This window comes from Pelobates fuscus, chromosome 1 (assembly GCF_036172605.1).
Source record: "Pelobates fuscus isolate aPelFus1 chromosome 1, aPelFus1.pri, whole genome shotgun sequence".
In the NCBI taxonomy this organism is placed as follows: Eukaryota; Metazoa; Chordata; class Amphibia; order Anura; family Pelobatidae; genus Pelobates; species Pelobates fuscus.
This window is the reverse complement of record NC_086317.1, coordinates 492,488,958-492,509,841: the sequence shown is the minus strand read 5'-3', so window position 1 is coordinate 492,509,841 and position 20,884 is coordinate 492,488,958. Positions and strand designations below refer to the sequence as shown.

The 20,884-nt window shown below is 51.2% G+C and overlaps 1 protein-coding gene across 2 annotated transcripts in view; it reads left to right on the top strand.

Annotated features, from left to right (window-relative positions):
* LOC134573493 (zinc finger protein 585A-like) overlaps window positions 1–20,884 on the top strand; it is a 95,227-nt gene that overhangs the window by 17,218 nt on the left and 57,125 nt on the right. For both annotated transcript variants that reach the window (XM_063433264.1, XM_063433272.1), the window contains exon 4: window positions 20,280–20,875. In XM_063433264.1, the coding sequence (XP_063289334.1) occupies window positions 20,280–20,875 (596 nt within the window). The remainder of the gene's footprint in view (window positions 1–20,279; window positions 20,876–20,884) is intronic.

Genomic DNA, 20,884 nt, shown 5'->3' with positions numbered 1-20,884 from the left:
ACATTGTGGATGATTAGTAACTTCCTAACCCAATTTAGTCAGAGCGGAGAGGAATATGCCGAATGTAACCAAAACTTCTACAAGTAGGAAAGTGTGGGGGACATCTGTCCTGCTGAGTTTCTTACATAACTGTAAAATACAGGGTCTAGAGGGAAGGTAAAGGGGGAGAAACTGGATCTTATTCCTACCGTGCCTTCGAGGGCACCCCTTAGAAAAAGACTAATCCCTCCTTCCCTGCTGAACGTTAATATGAAAACTGCTCCAAACGCATTCTATAACTATAGTGTATTAAAGGTCACAAAAACAAAATTAAGTGAAGTGTAAAATCTATAATCTATAAGTTCAGTAGATTCATGATTATACGAGCATGTGGTGGCAATCGTTGGAAATCAAAATAATTGCTGCAGCATCGTTCCATGTCTCAGCCGACTACAGGCACCACCATCCCGACACGCGTTTCGCCACTAACTGGCTCTTACAGATTCCTCACTTGGTCACCTTCTTGCATTAACTGCATCCTTAGGACATATATAAAACAACATTTTAAACAATCCATTCTAGTAACGAGGCTGTCGGGAGAAGCTGTTCCTTGTTTCTCAAATCAATTTCTTGCTTACTGAAAGTTCGATCATTTAGACAGCCCTGCAACCTGAGGGCAATCGTGCCATATTCCTAGATGGACCAAGTATATCCTTAAAGGGAAACTCCAGTGCCAGGAAAACGTTCCATTTTCCTGGCACTGGAGGGTCCCTCTCCCTCCCACCTCCCAATCCCCAGTTGCTGAAGGGGTGAAAACCCCTTCAGTGACTTACCAGAGGCAGCGACAGGTCCCACGTCGCTGCTTCCTCCTCCCCCGCCGCTCCTCCTTCTGCTTACGACGGCCGGTGGGCGAGACTGATCTCGCCCGCCGGCCGAGGAGACCTAATGCGCATGCGCGGCAATGCCGCGCATGCGCGGCAATGCCGCGCATGCGCATTAGCGCACCCCATAGGAAAGCATTGAAAATGAATTTCAATGCTTCCCTATGGGGAATAGTGCGACGCTGGAGGTCCTCACACAGCGTGAGGACGTCCAGCGATGCTCTAGCACAGAAAACCTGTGCTATAGAGCAGGAAGTGTCCTCTAGTGGCTGTCTAATAGACAGCCACTAGGGGAGGACTTAACCCTGCAAGGTAATTATTGCAGTTTTAAAAAAAAGGGTAGTGGGAGTTGGCACCCAGACCACTCCAATGAGCAGAAGTGGTCTGGGTGCCTGGAGTGTCCCTTTAATGTTCCCTGTCAGTGATATATAGCGAGGTAATCTGTGTATTGTGTGGGTATAGCCGGCCTGTCTCCTGGCTGTATAATAGCAAGGTAATCTGTGTATTGTGTGGGTATAGCCAGCCTGTCTCCGGGCTGGATAATAGCGAGGTAATCTGTGTATTGTGTGGGTATAGCTGGCCTGTCTCCTGGTTGGATAATAGCGAGGTAATCTGTGTATTGTGTGGGTATAGCTGGCCTGTCTCCTGGTTGGATAATAGCGAGGTAATCTGTGTATTGTGTCGGTATAGCCGGCCTGTCTCCTGGCTGTATAATAGCAAGGTAATCTGTGTATTGTGTGGGTATAGCCGGCCTGTCTCCTGGCTGGATAATGGCGAGGTAATCTGTGTATTGTGTGGGTATAGCCGGCCTGTCTCCTGGCTGGATAATAGCGAGGTAATCTGTGTATTGTGTGGGTATAGCCGGCCTGTCTCCTGGCTGGATAATATCGAGGTAATCTGTGTATTGTGTGGGTATAGCCGGCCTGTCTCCTGGCTGGATAATAGCGAGGTAATCTGTGTATTGTGTGGGTATAGCCGGCCTGTCTCCTGGCTGTATAATAGCGAGGTAATCTGTGTATTGTGTGGGTATAGCCAGCCTGTCTCCTGGCTGGGTAATAGCGAGGTAATCTGTGTATTGTGTGGGTATAGCCAGCCTGTCTCCTGGCTGGGTAATAGCGAGGTAATCTGTGTATTGTGTGGGTATAGCTGGCCTGTCTCCTGGCTGGATAATAGCGAGGTAATCTGTGTATTGTGTGGGTATAGCTGGCCTGTTGTAGCGTTACTCACCTTTCCCAGGGGCCGGCCGCGGTCCTCTCTTCAAGCCGCGCGCGGTCCTGCGGCTCATCCGACGCTTCAGGCAGGAAGGCGGGCAGTGACCGCGAGATGCGGTCACATGTCCCGCCTGAATCTAAGAGCGCGCCGCGAGTCTCGGGCGCGCTCTTAAAGAGACAGTGGGAGCCTAAATTGCCAAAAGGCTCCCATTGGCCCCTGTCATCCCACACACCCCATACACTTACCTTTTGGGGGTGTGGAAGTGACAGGAGCCAATCACATTAGTTTTGAACCTATTTATACTTACCCTTTTCCCTTAGTTCCTTGCCCTATCGTGGTTTCTGCTACAGTTCCCTTTAGCGCTTCTTGTGTTCAGTTGTGTTCCTCCGTACTTGACCTTGGCTTTGTATTCTGACTTCGTTTTCGCTTTATCCTTGTCTGTTCTGTTTGCCGGCTTGCTGTTTCCTGTGTACCAGACCCCGGCTTGTCCTCGTTTACGCTGTCTCTTTGTGCCCTTGACCTCGGATTGTTCCTGACTCTGTACTTCTCCTATATACGTCGAGTCCGGCCATTCTAAGGTCCGGTAGACGTATCTCTCCTCTGTTATGCCTTCTGTTTAGCTGGATCCTGCGTGTAGGGGTATATTCTCGTTACACCTGTCTCCTGGCTGTATAATAGCGAGGTAATCTGTGTATTGTGTGGGTATAGCTGGCCTGTCTCCTGGCTGGATAATGGCGAGGTAATCTGTGTATTGTGTGGGTATAGCCGGCCTGTCTCCTGGCTGTATAATAGCGAGGTAATCTGTGTATTGTGTGGGTATAGCCGGCCTGTCTCCTGGCTGTATAATAGCGAGGTAATCTGTGTATTGTGTGGGTATAGCCGGCCTGTCTCCTGGCTGTATAATAGCGAGGTAATCTGTGTATTGTGTGGGTATAGCCGGCCTGTCTCCTGGCTGTATAATAGCGAGGTAATCTGTGTATTGTGTGGGTATAGCCAGCCTGTCTCCTGGCTGGATAATAGCGAGGTAATCTGTGTATTGTGTGGGTATAGCCGGCCTGTCTCCTGGTTGTATAATAGCGAGGTAATCTGTGTATTGTGTGGGTATAGCCGGCCTGTCTCCTGGCTGGATAATAGCAAGGTAATCTGTGTATTGTGTGGGTATAGCCGGCCTGTCTCCTGGCTGTATAATAGCGAGGTAATCTGTGTATTGTGTGGGTATAGCCAGCCTGTCTCCTGGCTGGATAATAGCGAGGTAATCTGTGTATTGTGTGGGTATAGCCGGTCTGTCTCCTGGTTGTATAATAGCGAGGTAATCTGTGTATTGTGTGGGTATAGCCGGCCTGTCTCCTGACTGGATAATAGCGAGGTAATCTGTGTATTGTGTGGGTATAGCCAGCCTGTCTCCTGGCTGGATAATAGCAAGGTTATCTGTGTATTGTGTGGGTATAGCTGGCCTGTCTCCTGGCTGGATAATAGCGAGGTAATCTGTGTATTGTGTGGGTATACCGGGCCTGTCTCCTGGTTGTATAATAGCGAGGTAATCTGTGTATTGTGTGGGTATAGCTGGCCTGTCTCCTGGCTGGATAATAGCGAGGTAATCTGTGTATTGTGTGGGTATAGCCGGCCTGTCTCCTGGCTGTATAATAGCGAGGTAATCTGTGTATTGTGTGGGTATAGCCGGCCTGTCTCCTGGTTGTATAATAGCGAGGTAATCTGTGTATTGTGTGGGTATAGCCAGCCTGTCTCCTGGCTGGGTAATAGCGAGGTAATCTGTGTATTGTGTGGGTATAGCCAGCCTGTCTCCTGGCTGGGTAATAGCGAGGTAATCTGTGTATTGTGTGGGTATAGCTGGCCTGTCTCCTGGCTGGATAATAGCGAGGTAATCTGTGTATTGTGTGGGTATAGCTGGCCTGTTGTAGCGTTACTCACCTTTCCCAGGGGCCGGCCGCGGTCCTCTCTTCAAGCCGCGCGCGGTCCTGCGGCTCATCCGACGCTTCAGGCAGGAAGGCGGGCAGTGACCGCTGTGGCAAATCTAGCCACTTCTGGACTATATGCAGTATAGGTTGTCCGTAGGCTGACTGTATGATGTGTTCCGTTAAATGTGTATGTATTGTGCTATGGCCGTTCGCACGCTGGCAGCCGTACGCTGCCAGCGTACCAGCATTCGTACGACGAAAACACGGCTATCCTGGCCATTCGCCGTACGAATACGGGCTCCCCAGGTCGACCACACACTCCCAAGTCGTGTGGTACCAAGTAACCGATTGCAACATTGTTGCAATCGGTAATTAAGGGCTCTCCTAGGTGGCCGTCGATCCACTACCGACCATGCGGCGGTCGGCCATCTTGGATCCTTTGTCTCTGCAGCGGTGTTCGGTCGTCGAGAGCCTGGACTTGAAAACGGCTACTCGATGATCCGAGCCCCGCTGGAGTTCCAGAGCGTTCGGGAGTCCCGCGTTCGGTACATTATATGTCCCGTACTTATTCGGTACTTTTAAACCAACGTTCCTGTTTAAATGTATTATGTGCGGCGTTCGGTCAATTCAGCTGGGATCGGAGCGGTATTCTCACAAAGTGTGCGCTCCGACCCCAGCTATCTACCGAACGTTCGATTATTCTAAAGTACCGAATATTATGTGAATTATGGATTTTAGAGTCAATTGTCGGTTTTGCTACACGAGGGGATAATCCACTTAGTCGTCCATTTTAGTGGGAGTATCCCTCTCGTGTCGCAATGCCTGTTGGGAAAGTCACAATGCATGTTGGGAGAAATCCCCTGGATGATCTGTGTGGAAACCCCTTGCATGGGGAACTGTATAAATACGCTGCTTGTGAATAAACCGAGTTAGTTGACTCCCAAACTGTGTTTCGTCCGGTTATTGGGAGGATTGGGAATATTGCCTTGCTTCCTACTCTGACTGTGGATTTCCTGAAGATACCAACGGATGTCGTGGACGATTATACCGCATACCGTTACAATTGGTGGCAAGCGACGGGATCCGAACCTTACAGCCGAAAAAGCAGCGTTCGTGTAAACTGGAACTACCGAACAAGGCAAGCAAGGGCAATTCGTATGGAGATTGACTACACCATACTGAAACGACAGACTTTAAAAGAGCTACTGGAAGCCAGGGGCAAGATAGCCAGCAACAAATCTAAGGCTGTGCTGATCGCGGAACTAATGGAGGGAGACAGAGCCCGCAGCGCTACACCTCCACCAGCCAAGGAAGAGACCCCATTCCAAAAAGAGCTACGAACCAGGTTGGAGTTTCTGCCGCAACCAGTATCGTTGGAAATGCTGACCGTGATGATATCGGATGTACAAGACTATCTGCTGGCAACCAACCCACCAGCAACCCCACCTAGGGCAGAGTCTGTTACTGCCTCCACCTATGGACAAATAAAGCCCAAAGTCCCACATCACGCCTTTAAAGCGTTTTGTGAAGAAAAGGACGAAATCGATGGGTACTTACAGGATTTTGAGCGGCTGTGCGATTTGCACGATCTGGAACCCGCAGTATGGGTACCGCTGCTGGCCGGTAAATTATCGGGTAGGGCAGCTGAAGCCTACCGTGCTGTACCTCGAGAGGACAGCAAAGATTACCCTAAAGTAAAGAGGGCGATCTTGGAGAGGTATGCTATCACCCCAGAAGCATACCGGCGCAAGTTCAGGGGCTTGCGCAAACCGGAGAAAGATTCTCACGCAGAGTGGGCACACAAGCTGGATCAAGCATCGCAAGGATGGATACAGGCCAGCAACGCCACTAATATGGAGGAGTTACGACAGCTTATGCTACTGGAGCAGTTTTTTAATGGCTTGTCCCCAGACGCACAAGAATGGGTGAGAGACCGTAAACCCCTCACCCTACCCGAAGCCGCTAGATTGGCGGATCAGCATTTTGATGCCCGGAGGCATCACGGATCACAGAATAAGGCCCTCCCTCGGATTACCGGGCCACCCCATAATTTTACTCCTACCGGCCCCACTGTACCCCTGCACAGGCCAGCACTGAATACTCCACCACCCCCCTCCCGATACAACGGCCGGGCTAACATTCAGTGTCACACCTGCAAGCAGTGGGGACACATTTCTCGGGAGTGCACCCAAAACCGGAGCCGGCAGGCTTGGAATCAGGTGCGACAAAATTTGGCACCAAGGGCTGCTGCACACCATTACCAGGTAGCCCCCGTCACCCAAGAATTGCTGAGCGCTCAAGTTGAGGAGCCGCTAGGGGTGCTCCACGAAGTAATGTCGGTCCGAGCCACCGACAACCGACAACATCATCGGCAGCTAGTAACCCTAGAGGGCAAGGAGGTACAAGGGCTCAGGGATTCGGGAGCCACTTTGACTTTGGTTGCACCACATTTGGTCCCGGGCGCAACCCACACTGGCGGGTCAGTGGCAGTACGGGTGGCCGGGGGAGCAGTATACCGGCTACCGACTGCCAAAGTACACTTGGATTGGGGTGTGGGAGAGGGGACTGTGGAAGTAGGGCTTATGCAAAATTTACCTGCAGATGTTGTGCTGGGGAATGACTTAGGCCAAATGACTTCCGCTTTTATTCCCCAGACTCCCTATCAGGAGGCACACCCCGTAACCACCCGGCAACAGGCTCGCACCACGGCTACACCGATACACTCTGAGGCTCAGGTAAGAGACCATGCTCCCCAACCGACCCCCATGTCCTGGGATACCCCGACTACATTTGCGACCGAAGTCCAGACCGACCCCACCCTCCAAGTATATAGAGACCGGGCACAAACAGACCAAACCGGGCTAGAGGGGGAGCGGTACATCTGGGAGAAGGAGTTGTTATACCGTGTCACGACTAAAGATGTGGGGGGGTCTGTCACCCTGACTAACAAGCAGCTAGTGGTACCGCAAAAGTATAGACAGGAGCTGCTTAGAATTGCTCATGACATTCCCTTGTCAGGACACCTAGGGATGACCCGTACCCGGTACCGCTTAACGCATGCCTTCTTCTGGCCCGGCATCTCGCAGGATGTGCGCCAGTATTGCACCTCTTGCGACGTATGTCAGAGAGTAGGTAAACGAGGGGATCGCCACAAGGCCAAGCTATGTCCCTTACCCATTATCGCAGAGCCCTTCAGCCGCGTAGCGGTAGATATCGTAGGGCCCCTGCCAAAACCCAGTCCCTCTGGCAAAAGGTACATTCTCACTGTAGTGGATTACGCCACCAGGTACCCCGAAGCTGTGGCCCTCACTAATATACAGGCCGAGACCGTAGCGGAGGCATTAATGAAAGTGTTTTCCCGGGTAGGGTTCCCCCAAGAGATAATCTCGGACCGAGGTACCCAGTTTACGGCCGAAGTTACTCAACATATGTGGAAGGTATGTGGCATTAAGCCAATAGTTAATTCCGCCTACCACCCCCAGTCCAATGGGTTATGTGAGAGGTTCAACGGGACACTGAAGCAGATGCTTCGGACGTTCGGGGAGACCCACAAAGACTGGGAGAGGTTTCTACCTCACCTACTCTTTGCTTATAGAGAGGTTCCCCAGGAGTCGACCGGATTCTCCCCGTTTGAATTACTATTTGGGAGGAGGGTGCGGGGACCCTTGAACTTAATTAGGGAACATTGGGAGGGAGAGAGTACTACCAACGAGACCCCTATCATATCATACGTCCTGGAATTCAGGGACCGTCTGGAGGCGCTCACTCAGGCTGTACACACCAACCTCCAGGCGGCCCAGCAACGACAGCGACGCTGGTACGATAGAGGAGCCCGAGACCGCAGCTTTCAGGTGGGACAGAAGGTTTTAATTTTAAAACCTGTCCGCACAGACAAGCTGCAGGCCATCTGGCAAGGCCCATACCAGGTAGTGGAGCAGCGATGCGACACTACCTATGTGATCGGCCCCTGCTCAGGGGTAGGGAAGAGACGCATGCTCCACGTGAACCTGCTCAAACCCTACCATGAGAGGATCGAGGATGTGACGGCCATCTGCGCCTCCTCCTTAGAGGATCAGGAGAACCTACCCTTACCTGACCTACTAGAACCCGAGGCACCGATAGAGCCCTCCCAGGGAGTTCAGCTGGGGGAGCGGCTAAGCGCCCATGAGCGTGCCCAGGTACAAGCGCTGATCGAAGCCAAAGGGGCTACCTTCTCCAATTTACCTGGTTACACTCCGCTAGCCACTCACCGAGTAGACACCCTGGGACAGCTACCTATGAGACAGGCTCCATATAGGGTTCCGGAATCCGTCCGTACCCATATGAAAGCCGAGCTAGATGAGATGTTACAGCTAGGGGTTATCGAACCCTCCGATAGCCCCTGGGCATCGCCGGTAGTCCTAGTACCGAAAAAGGATGGCACCACTCGGTTCTGTGTCGACTACCGGAGGCTAAATGACAAAACGGTGTCTGATGCCTACCCGATGCCCCGGATAGACGAGCTGTTAGATAAGATGGCACGGGGCCAGTATCTCACTACCATTGATTTGTGTAAGGGATACTGGCAAATTCCACTAGCCGATGACGCCGTCCCCAAGTCGGCGTTTGTCACTCCGTTTGGCCTGTACCATTTCAAGGTCATGCCCTTCGGAATGAAAAACGCTCCGGCTACCTTTCAGCGGATGGTAGATCGGCTACTGGACGGGTTCCAAGAGTATGCCTGTGCCTATCTAGATGACATAGCCATCTTTAGCCAGACCTGGGAGGACCACCTACACCACATAGGGGCGATCCTAGATCGTATTGGGGAGGCTGGGTTAACGTTAAAGCCTAGCAAGTGCCACATAGGTATGGCTGAGGTGCAGTATCTGGGACACCGAGTAGGGTGTGGGCAGCAGAGACCCGAGCCAGCCAAGATTGAGGCCGTAGCAAAGTGGCCTACCCCCAGGACTAAGACTCAGGTGCTGGCGTTTTTAGGGACGGCCGGCTACTACCGGAAGTTTGTTCCAGACTATAGCACCCTGGCCAAACCCCTGACGGACTTGACTAAAAAGAACCTTCCCCGACAGGTTGTCTGGGCCCCAGAGTGTGAGCAGGCATTCCAGCAACTCAAAACGGCTCTAACTAATGCTCCTGTGTTGACGGCTCCTGATCCAACTAAAAGATTTCTTGTTCACACAGACGCTTCAATGTTTGGATTGGGAGCAGTACTGAGCCAAGTGGGAGCCGATGGCGGAGAACACCCCGTAGCTTACCTAAGCCGCAAGTTACTACCGCGTGAAGTGAGCTACGCTGCCATCGAATGCCTGGCCGTGGTGTGGGCCCTCAAAAAGTTACAGCCATATTTGTACGGACAACCTTTTTCCTTACTCACAGATCACAACCCGTTAGTGTGGCTGAACCGTGTATCTGGGGACAATGCCCGGCTGCTGCGCTGGAGTTTGGCGCTGCAGCCCTTTGACTTTACCATTCACTATCGGCCCGGAAAACAAAACGGTAACGCTGACGGGTTATCCAGACAGACTGAACTCGAGAAGTGATCTGTGAGTACTCTCCCGGACATCCCCAAGCCGATCCGTTGGGATCAGACTGTGTATGCCGGCTTGGTTCTGGGGGAGCATTGTGGCAAATCTAGCCACTTCTGGACTATATGCAGTATAGGTTGTCCGTAGGCTGACTGTATGATGTGTTCCGTTAAATGTGTATGTATTGTGCTATGGCCGTTCGCACGCTGGCAGCCGTACGCTGCCAGCGTACCAGCATTCGTACGACGAAAACACGGCTATCCTGGCCATTCGCCGTACGAATACGGGCTCCCCAGGTCGACCACACACTCCCAAGTCGTGTGGTACCAAGTAACCGATTGCAACATTGTTGCAATCGGTAATTAAGGGCTCTCCTAGGTGGCCGTCGATCCACTACCGACCATGCGGCGGTCGGCCATCTTGGATCCTTTGTCTCTGCAGCGGTGTTCGGTCGTCGAGAGCCTGGACTTGAAAACGGCTACTCGATGATCCGAGCCCCGCTGGAGTTCCAGAGCGTTCGGGAGTCCCGCGTTCGGTACATTATATGTCCCGTACTTATTCGGTACTTTTAAACCAACGTTCCTGTTTAAATGTATTATGTGCGGCGTTCGGTCAATTCAGCTGGGATCGGAGCGGTATTCTCACAAAGTGTGCGCTCCGACCCCAGCTATCTACCGAACGTTCGATTATTCTAAAGTACCGAATATTATGTGAATTATGGATTTTAGAGTCAATTGTCGGTTTTGCTACACGAGGGGATAATCCACTTAGTCGTCCATTTTAGTGGGAGTATCCCTCTCGTGTCGCAATGCCTGTTGGGAAAGTCACAATGCATGTTGGGAGAAATCCCCTGGATGATCTGTGTGGAAACCCCTTGCATGGGGAACTGTATAAATACGCTGCTTGTGAATAAACCGAGTTAGTTGACTCCCAAACTGTGTTTCGTCCGGTTATTGGGAGGATTGGGAATATTGCCTTGCTTCCTACTCTGACTGTGGATTTCCTGAAGATACCAACGGATGTCGTGGACGATTATACCGCATACCGTTACAACCGCGAGATGCGGTCACATGTCCCGCCTGAATCTAAGAGCGCGCCGCGAGTCTCGGGCGCGCTCTTAAAGAGACAGTGGGAGCCTAAATTGCCAAAAGGCTCCCATTGGCCCCTGTCATCCCACACACCCCATACACTTACCTTTTGGGGGTGTGGAAGTGACAGGAGCCAGTCACATTAGTTTTGAACCTATTTATACTTACCCTTTTCCCTTAGTTCCTTGCCCTATCGTGGTTTCTGCTACAGTTCCCTTTAGCGCTTCTTGTGTTCAGTTGTGTTCCTCCGTACTTGACCTTGGCTTTGTATTCTGACTTCGTTTTCGCTTTATCCTTGTCTGTTCTGTTTGCCGGCTTGCTGTTTCCTGTGTACCAGACCCCGGCTTGTCCTCGTTTACGCTGTCTCTTTGTGCCCTTGACCTCGGATTGTTCCTGACTCTGTACTTCTCCTATATACGTCGAGTCCGGCCATTCTAAGGTCCGGTAGACGTATCTCTCCTCTGTTCTGCCTTCTGTTTAGCTGGATCCTGCGTGTAGGGGTATTGTGGCAAACCTAGCCCCTTCTGAACTATATTCATTGCAGGTTGTCCGTAGGCTGAATGTATAACGTGTCCCGTTGACTGTATGTGTATTGTCCTGTGACCGTTCGCATGCTGGCAGCCGTATGCCGCCAGCATACAACGCATTCGTACGACGAAACACGGCTATCCTGGCCGTTCGCCGTACGAATGTGGACTCCCCAGGTAGACCACACATTCCCAGGTCGTGTGGCACCAATTAACCGATTGCAACATTGTTGCAATCGGTAATTAAGGGCTCTCCTAGGTGGCCGTCGATCCACTACCGACCATGCGGCGGTCGGCCATCTTGGATCCTTTGTCTCTGCAGCGGTGTTCGGTCGTCGAGAGCCTGGAACTGAAAACGGCTACTCAGTGATCCGAACACCGCTGGACCTCCAGAGCGTTCGGGAGTACCGCGTTCGGTACATTATGTGTCCCGTACTTATTCGGTACTTTTAAACTCACCTTGATGTTTAAATGTATTATGTGCGGCGTTCGGTCAATTCAGCTGGGATCGGAGCGGTATTCTCACAAAGTGTGCGCCCCGACCCCAGCTATCTACCGAACGTTCGGTTATTCTAAAGTGCCGAATATTACGGGAATTATGTATTTTAATGTCAATTGTCGGTTTTGCTGCACGAGGGGATAATCCACTTAATCGTCCATTTTAGTGGGAGTATCCTTCTCGTGCAGCGATGCATGTTGGGAGAAATCCCCTGGAATGTCTGTATGGAACTGCATGGGGAACTGCATAAATACGCTGCTTGTGAATAAACCGAGTTAGTTGACTCCCAAACTGTGTTTCGTCCGGTTATTGGGAGGATTGGGGATATTGCCTTGCTTTCTACTCTGACTGTGGATTTCCTGAAGATACCAACGGATATCGTGTACTAATATACTGCATTCCGTTACAATTGGTGGCAAGCGACGGGATCCGAACCTTACAGCCGAAAAGCAGCGTTCGTGTAAACTGGAACTACCGAACAAGGAAAGCAAGGGCAATTCGTATGGAGATTGATTATACCATACTGAAACGACAGACTTTAAAAGAACTATTGGAAGCCAGGGGTAAGATAGCCAGCAACAAATCTAAGGCTGTGCTGATCGCAGAACTGATGGAGGGAGACCAAGCCCGCAGCGCTACACCCCCACCAGCCATGGAAGAGACCCCATTCCAAAAAGAGCTACGAACCAGGTTGGCGTTCCTACCACAACCATTACCGCTGGAAATAATGACCGTGATGATATCGGATGTACAGGATTATCTGATGGCCACCAGCACACCAGCAACACCGCCTAGGGCAGAGTCTGTTACTGCCTCCACCTACGGACAGGTAAAGCCCAAAGTCCCACATCACGCATTTAAAGCGTTTTGTGAAGAAAAGGACGAAATCGATGGGTATTTGCAGGATTTTGAGCGGCTGTGCGATTTGCACGATTTGGAACCCGCCACATGGGTGCCGCTGCTGGCAGGCAAATTATCGGGTAGGGCAGCTGAAGCCTACCGTGCTGTACCCCGAGAGGACAGCAAAGATTACCCTAAGGTAAAGAGGGCGATCTTAGAGAGGTATGCTATTACCCCAGAGGCGTACCGGCGGAAATTCCGGGGCTTGCGCAAGCCTGAGAAAGACTCTCATGCAGAATGGGCGCACAAGCTGGACCAAGCATCACTAGGCTGGATACAGGCCAGCAACGCTACTAACATGGAGGAGTTGAGGCAGTTAATGCTGCTGGAACAGTTTTTTAATGGTTTGTCCCCGGAAGCACAAGAATGGGTGAGGGACCGTAAACCACTCACCCTACCCGAAGCCGCTAAATTGGCGGATCAGCATTTTGATGCCAGGAGGCATCACGGTGCCCAAAATAAGACTCTCCCTCGGATTACAGGGACACCCAATAATTTTATCCCTACCAGCCCCACCGTACCCCTGCACCGGCCAGCACTGAATACTCCACCACCCCCCTCCCGATACAACGGCCGGGCTAACATTCAGTGTCACACATGCAAACAGTGGGGGCACATTTCTCGAGAGTGCACCCAAAACAGGAGCCGGCAAGCTTGGAATCAAGTGCGACAAAATTTGGCACCCAGGGCTGCTGCGCACCATTACCAGGTAGCCCCCGCCACCCAAGAATTGCTGAGTGCTCAAATTGAGGAGCCTCTAGGGGTGCTGCATGAGGTAATGTCGGTCCGGGCCACCGACAACCGACAACATCACCGGCAGCTAGTAACCCTGGAGGGGAAGGAAGTACAAGGGCTCCGGGATTCAGGAGCCACTCTAACTTTGGTTGCACCACATTTGGTACCAGGCGCAACCCACACTGGCGGCTCAGTGGCAGTACGGGTGGCAGGGGGAGCAGTATACCGGCTACCTACTGCCAAGGTTCATTTGGATTGGGGTGTGGGAGAGGGAACTGTGGAAGTGGGGCTGATGCAGAATTTACCTGCAGATGTTGTGCTGGGGAATGACTTGGGCCAAATGACTTCCGCTTTTATTCCCCAGGCTCCGTACCAGGAGGCACACCCCGTAACCACCCGACAACAGGCTCGCACCACGGCTACACCGATACACTCTGAGGCTCAGGTAAGAGACCCTGTTCCCCAACTGACCCCCATGTACTGGGATACCCCGACGACTTTTGCGACCGAAGTCCAGACCGACCCCACCCTCCAAGTATATAGGGACAAGGCACAAACAGACCAAGCAGGGCTAGAGGGGGAGCGGTTCATCTGGGAGAAAGAGTTGCTATACCGTGTCACGGCAAAAGATGTGGGGGGGTCTGTCACCTTAACTAATAAACAGCTAGTGGTACCCCAGAAATATAGACAGGAGCTGCTGAGAATTGCGCATGACATTCCCTTGTCAGGACACCTAGGGATGACCCGTACCCGATACCGTTTGACCCATGCCTTCTTCTGGCCCGGGATCTCTCAGGATGTGCGCCAGTATTGCACCTCCTGCGACGTATGCCAGCGTGTAGGTAAACGAGGGGATCGCCACAAGGCCAGACTATGCCCCCTGCCCATCATAGCAGAACCCTTCAGCCGAGTAGCGGTGGATATCGTAGGGCCCTTGCCAAAACCCAGTCCCTCTGGCAAAAGATATATCCTAACTATAGTGGACTACGCCACCAGGTACCCCGAAGCTGTAGCTCTCTCTAATATCCACGCTGAGACCGTAGCGGAAGCCTTAATGAAGGTATTTTCCCGAGTAGGGTTTCCCCAAGAGATCATCTCAGACCGAGGTACCCAATTTACGGCCGAAGTTACCCAACATCTGTGGAAGGTGTGTGGCATTAAGCCAATAGTTAATTCCGCCTACCACCCCCAGTCCAATGGGCTATGTGAGCGGTTCAACGGGACGCTGAAGCAGATGCTTCGGACGTTCGGGGAGACCCACAAAGACTGGGAGAGGTTTCTGCCTCACCTACTCTTTGCTTATAGAGAGGTTCCCCAGGAGTCAACAGGATTCTCCCCGTTTGAGCTACTATTTGGGAGGAGGGTGCGGGGACCCTTGAATTTGATTAGGGAACACTGGGAGGGGGAGAGTCCCACTAACGAGACCCCTATCATATCATACGTCCTGGAGTTCAGGGACCGTCTGGAGGCGCTAACTCAGGCTGTACACACCAACCTCCAGGCGGCACAGCAACGCCAGCGACGCTGGTACGATAGAGGAGCCAGGGACCGCAGCTTTCAGGTGGGACAAAAGGTCTTGATCTTAAAGCCCGTCCGCACCGATAAGCTGCAGGCCATCTGGCAAGGCCCATACCAGGTAGTGGAGCAGCGATGCGACACTACCTATGTGATCGGCCCCTGCTCAGGGGTAGGGAAGAGACGCATGCTCCACGTGAACATGCTCAAACCCTACCATGAGAGGATCGAGGATGTGACGGCAATCTGTGCCTCCTCCTTAGAGGATCAAGAGAACCTACCCTTACCTGACCTACTAGAACCCGAGGAACAGATAGAGCCTTCCCGGGGAGTCCAGCTGGGGGAGCGGCTAAGCCCCCAGGAGCGTGCCCAGGTACAGGCGCTGATTGTAGCCAAAGGGACTACCTTCTCCAATTTACCTGGGTACACTCCGTTAGCCACCCACCGAGTAGAGACCCCGGGACAGCTACCTATGCGCCAGGCCCCATATAGGGTTCCGGAATCAGTCCGTACCCATATGAAAGCCGAACTAGACGAAATGCTGCAGCTAGGGGTTATCGAACCCTCCGATAGCCCCTGGGCATCGCCGGTAGTCCTGGTACCTAAAAAGGATGGCACCACCCGATTCTGTGTCGACTACCGGAGGCTAAATGACAAAACGGTGTCTGATGCCTACCCGATGCCCCGGATAGACGAGCTGTTAGATAAGATGGCACGGGGCCAGTACCTCACTACCATTGATTTGTGTAAGGGGTACTGGCAGATTCCTCTAGCCGATGACGCCATCCCCAAGTCGGCGTTCGTCACCCCGTTTGGCCTGTACCAATTCAAGGTCATGCCTTTCGGGATGAAAAACGCTCCGGCTACCTTTCAGCGGATGGTAGATCGGCTACTGGACGGTTTTCAGGAGTATGCCTGTGCTTATCTAGATGATATAGCCATCTTTAGCCAGACCTGGGAAGACCACCTACACCACATAGGGGCGATCCTAGATCGCATTGGGGAGGCTGGGTTAACACTAAAACCTAGCAAGTGCCACATAGGTATGGCCGAGGTACAGTATCTGGGCCACCGTGTAGGATGTGGGCAGCAGAGGCCTGAGCCAGCCAAGATTGAGGCCGTAGCAAAGTGGCCTACCCCCAGGACTAAGACCCAGGTGCTGGCGTTCCTAGGGACGGCCGGCTATTACAGGAAGTTTGTCCCCGACTATAGCACCCTGGCCAAACCCCTAACGGACCTGACCAAAAAGAACCTTCCCCGACTGGTTGTCTGGGCCCCAGAGTGTGAGCAGGCATTCCAACAACTCAAAACAGCTCTCACCAATGCTCCTGTGTTAACTGCTCCTGATCCAACTAAAAGATTTCTTGTTCACACAGACGCTTCCATGTTTGGATTGGGGGCAGTACTGAGCCAAGTGGGAGCCGATGGCGGAGAACACCCCGTAGCCTATCTAAGCCGCAAGCTACTACCCCGGGAAGTGAGCTACGCCGCCATCGAGAAAGAATGCCTGGCCGTGGTGTGGGCCCTTAAAAAGTTGCAGCCATATCTGTACGGACAACCTTTTTCCTTACTCACAGATCACAACCCGTTAGTGTGGCTAAACCGTGTGTCTGGAGACAATGCCAGGCTGCTGCGCTGGAGTTTGGCGCTGCAGCCCTTTGACTTTACTATCCATTACCGGCCAGGAAAACAAAACGGTAACGCTGACGGGTTATCCAGACAGACTGAACTCGAGAAGTGATCTGTGAGTACTCTCCCGGACATCCCCAAGCCGATCCGTTGGGATCAGACTGTGTATGCCGGCTTGGTTCTGGGGGAGCATTGTGGCAAACCTAGCCCCTTCTGAACTATATTCATTGCAGGTTGTCCGTAGGCTGAATGTATAACGTGTCCCGTTGACTGTATGTGTATTGTACTGTGACCGTTCGCATGCTGGCAGCCGTATGCCGCCAGCATACAACGCATTCGTACGACGAAACACGGCTATCCTGGCCGTTCGCCGTACGAATGTGGACTCCCCAGGTAGACCACACATTCCCAGGTCGTGTGGCACCAATTAACCGATTGCAACATTGTTGCAATCGGTAATTAAGGGCTCTCCTAGGTGGCCGTCGATCCACTACCGACCATGCGGCGGTCGGCCATCTTGGATCCTTTGTCTCTGCAGCGGTGTTCGGTCGTCGAGAGCCTGGAACTGAAAACGGCTACTCAGTGATCCGAACACCGCTGGACCTCCAGAGCGTTCGGGAGTACCGCGTTCGGTACATTATGTGTCCCGTACTTATTCGGTACTTTTAAACTCACCTTGATGTTTAAATGTATTATGTGCGGCGTTCGGTCAATTCAGCTGGGATCGGAGCGGTATTCTCACAAAGTGTGCGCCCCGACCCCAGCTATCTACCGAACGTTCGGTTATTCTAAAGTGCCGAATATTACGGGAATTATGTATTTTAATGTCAATTGTCGGTTTTGCTGCACGAGGGGATAATCCACTTAATCGTCCATTTTAGTGGGAGTATCCTTCTCGTGCAGCGATGCCTGTTGGGAAAGTCACAATGCATGTTGGGAGAAATCCCCTGGAATGTCTGTATGGAAACCCCTTGCATGGGGAACTGCATAAATACGCTGCTTGTGAATAAACCGAGTTAGTTGACTCCCAAACTGTGTTTCGTCCGGTTATTGGGAGGATTGGGGATATTGCCTTGCTTTCTACTCTGACTGTGGATTTCCTGAAGATACCAACGGATATCGTGTACTAATATACTGCATTCCGTTACAGGTATATTCTCGTTACACCTGTCTCCTGGCTGTATAATAGCGAGGTAATCTGTGTATTGTGTGGGTATAGCCGGCCTGTCTCCTGGCTGTATAATAGCGAGGTAATCTGTGTATTGTGTGGGTATAGCCGGCCTGTCTCCTGGCTGTATAATAGCGAGGTAATCTGTGTATTGTGTGGGTATAGCCGGCCTGTCTCCTGGCTGTATAATAGCGAGGTAATCTGTGTATTGTGTGGGTATAGCCGGCCTGTCTCCTGGCTGTATAATAGCGAGGTAATCTGTGTATTGTGTGGGTATAGCCAGCCTGTCTCCTGGCTGGATAATAGCGAGGTAATCTGTGTATTGTGTGGGTATAGCCGGCCTGTCTCCTGGTTGTATAATAGCGAGGTAATCTGTGTATTGTGTGGGTATAGCCGGCCTGTCTCCTGGCTGGATAATAGCAAGGTAATCTGTGTATTGTGTGGGTATAGCCGGCCTGTCTCCTGGCTGTATAATAGCAAGGTAATCTGTGTATTGTGTGGGTATAGCCAGCCTGTCTCCTGGCTGGATAATAGCGAGGTAATCTGTGTATTGTGTGGGTATAGCCGGTCTGTCTCCTGGCTGTATAATAGCGAGGTAATCTGTGTATTGTGTGGGTATAGCCGGCCTGTCTCCTGGCTGTATAATAGCGAGGTAATCTGTGTATTGTGTGGGTATAGCCAGCCTGTCTCCTGGCTGGATAATAGCGAGGTAATCTGTGTATTGTGTGGGTATAGCCGGCCTGTCTCCTGGCTGTATAATAGCGAGGTAATCTGTGTATTGTGTGGGTATAGCCAGCCTGTCTCCTGGCTGGATAATAGCGAGGTAATCTGTGTATTGTGTGGGTATAGCCGGTCTGTCTCCTGGTTGTATAATAGCAAGGTAATCTGTGTATTGTGTGGGTATAGCCGGCCTGTCTCCTGGCTGGATAATAGCGAGGTAATCTGTGTATTGTGTGGGTATAGCCAGCCTGTCTCCTGGCTGGATAATAGCGAGGTAATCTGTGTATTGTGTGGGTATAGCCGGCCTGTATCCTGGTTGTATAATAGCGAGGTAATCTGTGTATTGTGTGGGTATAGCTGGCCTGTCTCCTGGCTGGATAATAGCGAGGTAATCTGTGTATTGTGTGGGTATACCCGGCCTGTCTCCTGGTTGTATAATAGCGAGGTAATCTGTGTATTGTGTGGGTATAGCTGGCCTGTCTCCTGGCTGGATAATAGCGAGGTAATCTGTGTATTGTGTGGGTATAGCCGGCCTGTCTCCTGGCTGGATAATAGCGAGGTAATCTGTGTATTGTGTGGGTATAGCCGGCCTGTCTCCTGGCTGTATAATAGCGAGGTAATCTGTGTATTGTGTGGGTATAGCTGGCCTGTCTCCTGGTTATATAATAGCGAGGTAATCTGTGTATTGTGTGGGTATAGCCGGCCTGTCTCCTGGCTGTATAATAGCGAGGTAATCTGTGTATTGTGTGGGTATAGCCGGCCTGTCTCCTGGCTGTATAATAGCGAGGTAATCTGTGTATTGTGTGGGTATAGCCGGCCTGTCTCCTGGCTGGATAATAGCGAGGTAATCTGTGTATTGTGTGGGTATAGCCGGCCTGTCTCCTGGCTGTATAATAGCGAGGTAATCTGTGTATTGTGTGGGTATAGCCAGCCTGTCTCCTGGCTGGATAATAGCGAGGTAATCTGTGTATTGTGTGGGTATAGCCAGCCTGTCTCCTGGCTGGATAATAGCGAGGTAATCTGTGTATTGTGTGGGTATAGCCGGCATGTCTCCTGGTTATATAATAGCGAGGTAATCTGTGTATTGTGTGGGTATAGCCGGCCTGTCTCCTGGTTATATAATAGCGAGGTAATCTGTGTATTGTGTGGGTATAGCCGGCCTGTCTCCTGGCTGTATAATAGCGAGGTAATCTGTGTATTGTGTGGGTATAGCCGGCCTGTCTCCTAGCTGTATAATAGCGAGGTAATCTGTGTATTGTGTGGGTATAGCCGGCCTGTCTCCTGGCTGGATAATAGCGAGGTAATCTGTGTATTGTGTGGGTATAGCCGGCCCGTCTCCTGGCTGGATAATAGCGAGGCAATCCGTGTATTGTGTGAAGAAGGTGCTTTGATTGTGCACAACAATAGGGCGCAGCTTTCCTGATCCTGGAGTCCAGGAATAGGGAATAATCCAGTTATGGGGTTATAAACATGAGTTCCAGTTTTTTTTTTCCTCTGGAATTAAAGTCCTCTCAGACTTTAATTCCAGTGTTTAATGAAATGAGTGGAAGGATTTAATTCTCTCCTCATTATATCACTGAATGGGTTTGTAGCAAATGTTTTAGTTTTTTTTTAATTTGGCCTTTTGTTATTTAACTTTACTTCCCCATTTATCTAACAGGAAACAAAATGTTTTCTTAAACTTTGCTTTCCATTCCCAGAATCTTCACTGTAACTCCAAATTAGTCCCAATCCATGGCTTTATCAGGGACATGACACGTTGCATTCATTTCCATGACTGAAGGATATCCTTATAGAGAGAGAGTTATCATTAAAACTCATTCATTTACTAAAGGAATATAGTCATTTTACATCCACATAGATCACAATATCCTAATCTTATCTGAACAGTAATCCGATGAGTTGTTTCCTTCTTTCTTGATATAGCATTTTGAATATGTAAATATTGTGTCTCATTGTTCAATTGTGCTTTTTTTGTGTTCCAGGAGAAGGTCTGGTGGAGAAAGCCATTGGTGAGAAGAACGTGGGTGGCCTAGACTCCTCTGCTGGTTTAGCAGCTGACTGTACCGGTAATTTACCCCTTTGTCCCGAGGAGGCTGTAGCACGCAGTAACCAGCTGGGTGGGGGGCAAAGCCAACATGGACATGCTTTGGACATTGCTGAAGGGAAAGCTGCAGCCTTCTCAGAAGGTGTAGACAAAATTCGGATAAAATTTCTAGATCGCTCATGTGTTTCCAAGGTTGACAGGGCTCACGCTTGTGCAGAGTGTGGCAAAGTCTTCTACAACAAGAGGACATTGAAGGCCCACCTCAGGGCTCATCTTGGGGAGAGGTCGTACATCTGCAATGTCTGCGGGAAGTGTTTTCGAAGACACACTTCATTGCTCATCCATGAGCGTATACATACCGGGGAACGGCCATACCAATGTACCCAGTGCGGCAAGAGCTTCGTCCAACGTCAGCATCTCAACACCCACCAGCGCACTCACACCGGCGAGAAGCCCTTTCAGTGCCTGGAGTGTGGTAAGGGATTCCGGTGGAGGTCAGAGCTGCTGAAACACCAGAAGGTTCATGAGCAGGAGGTATGTGCA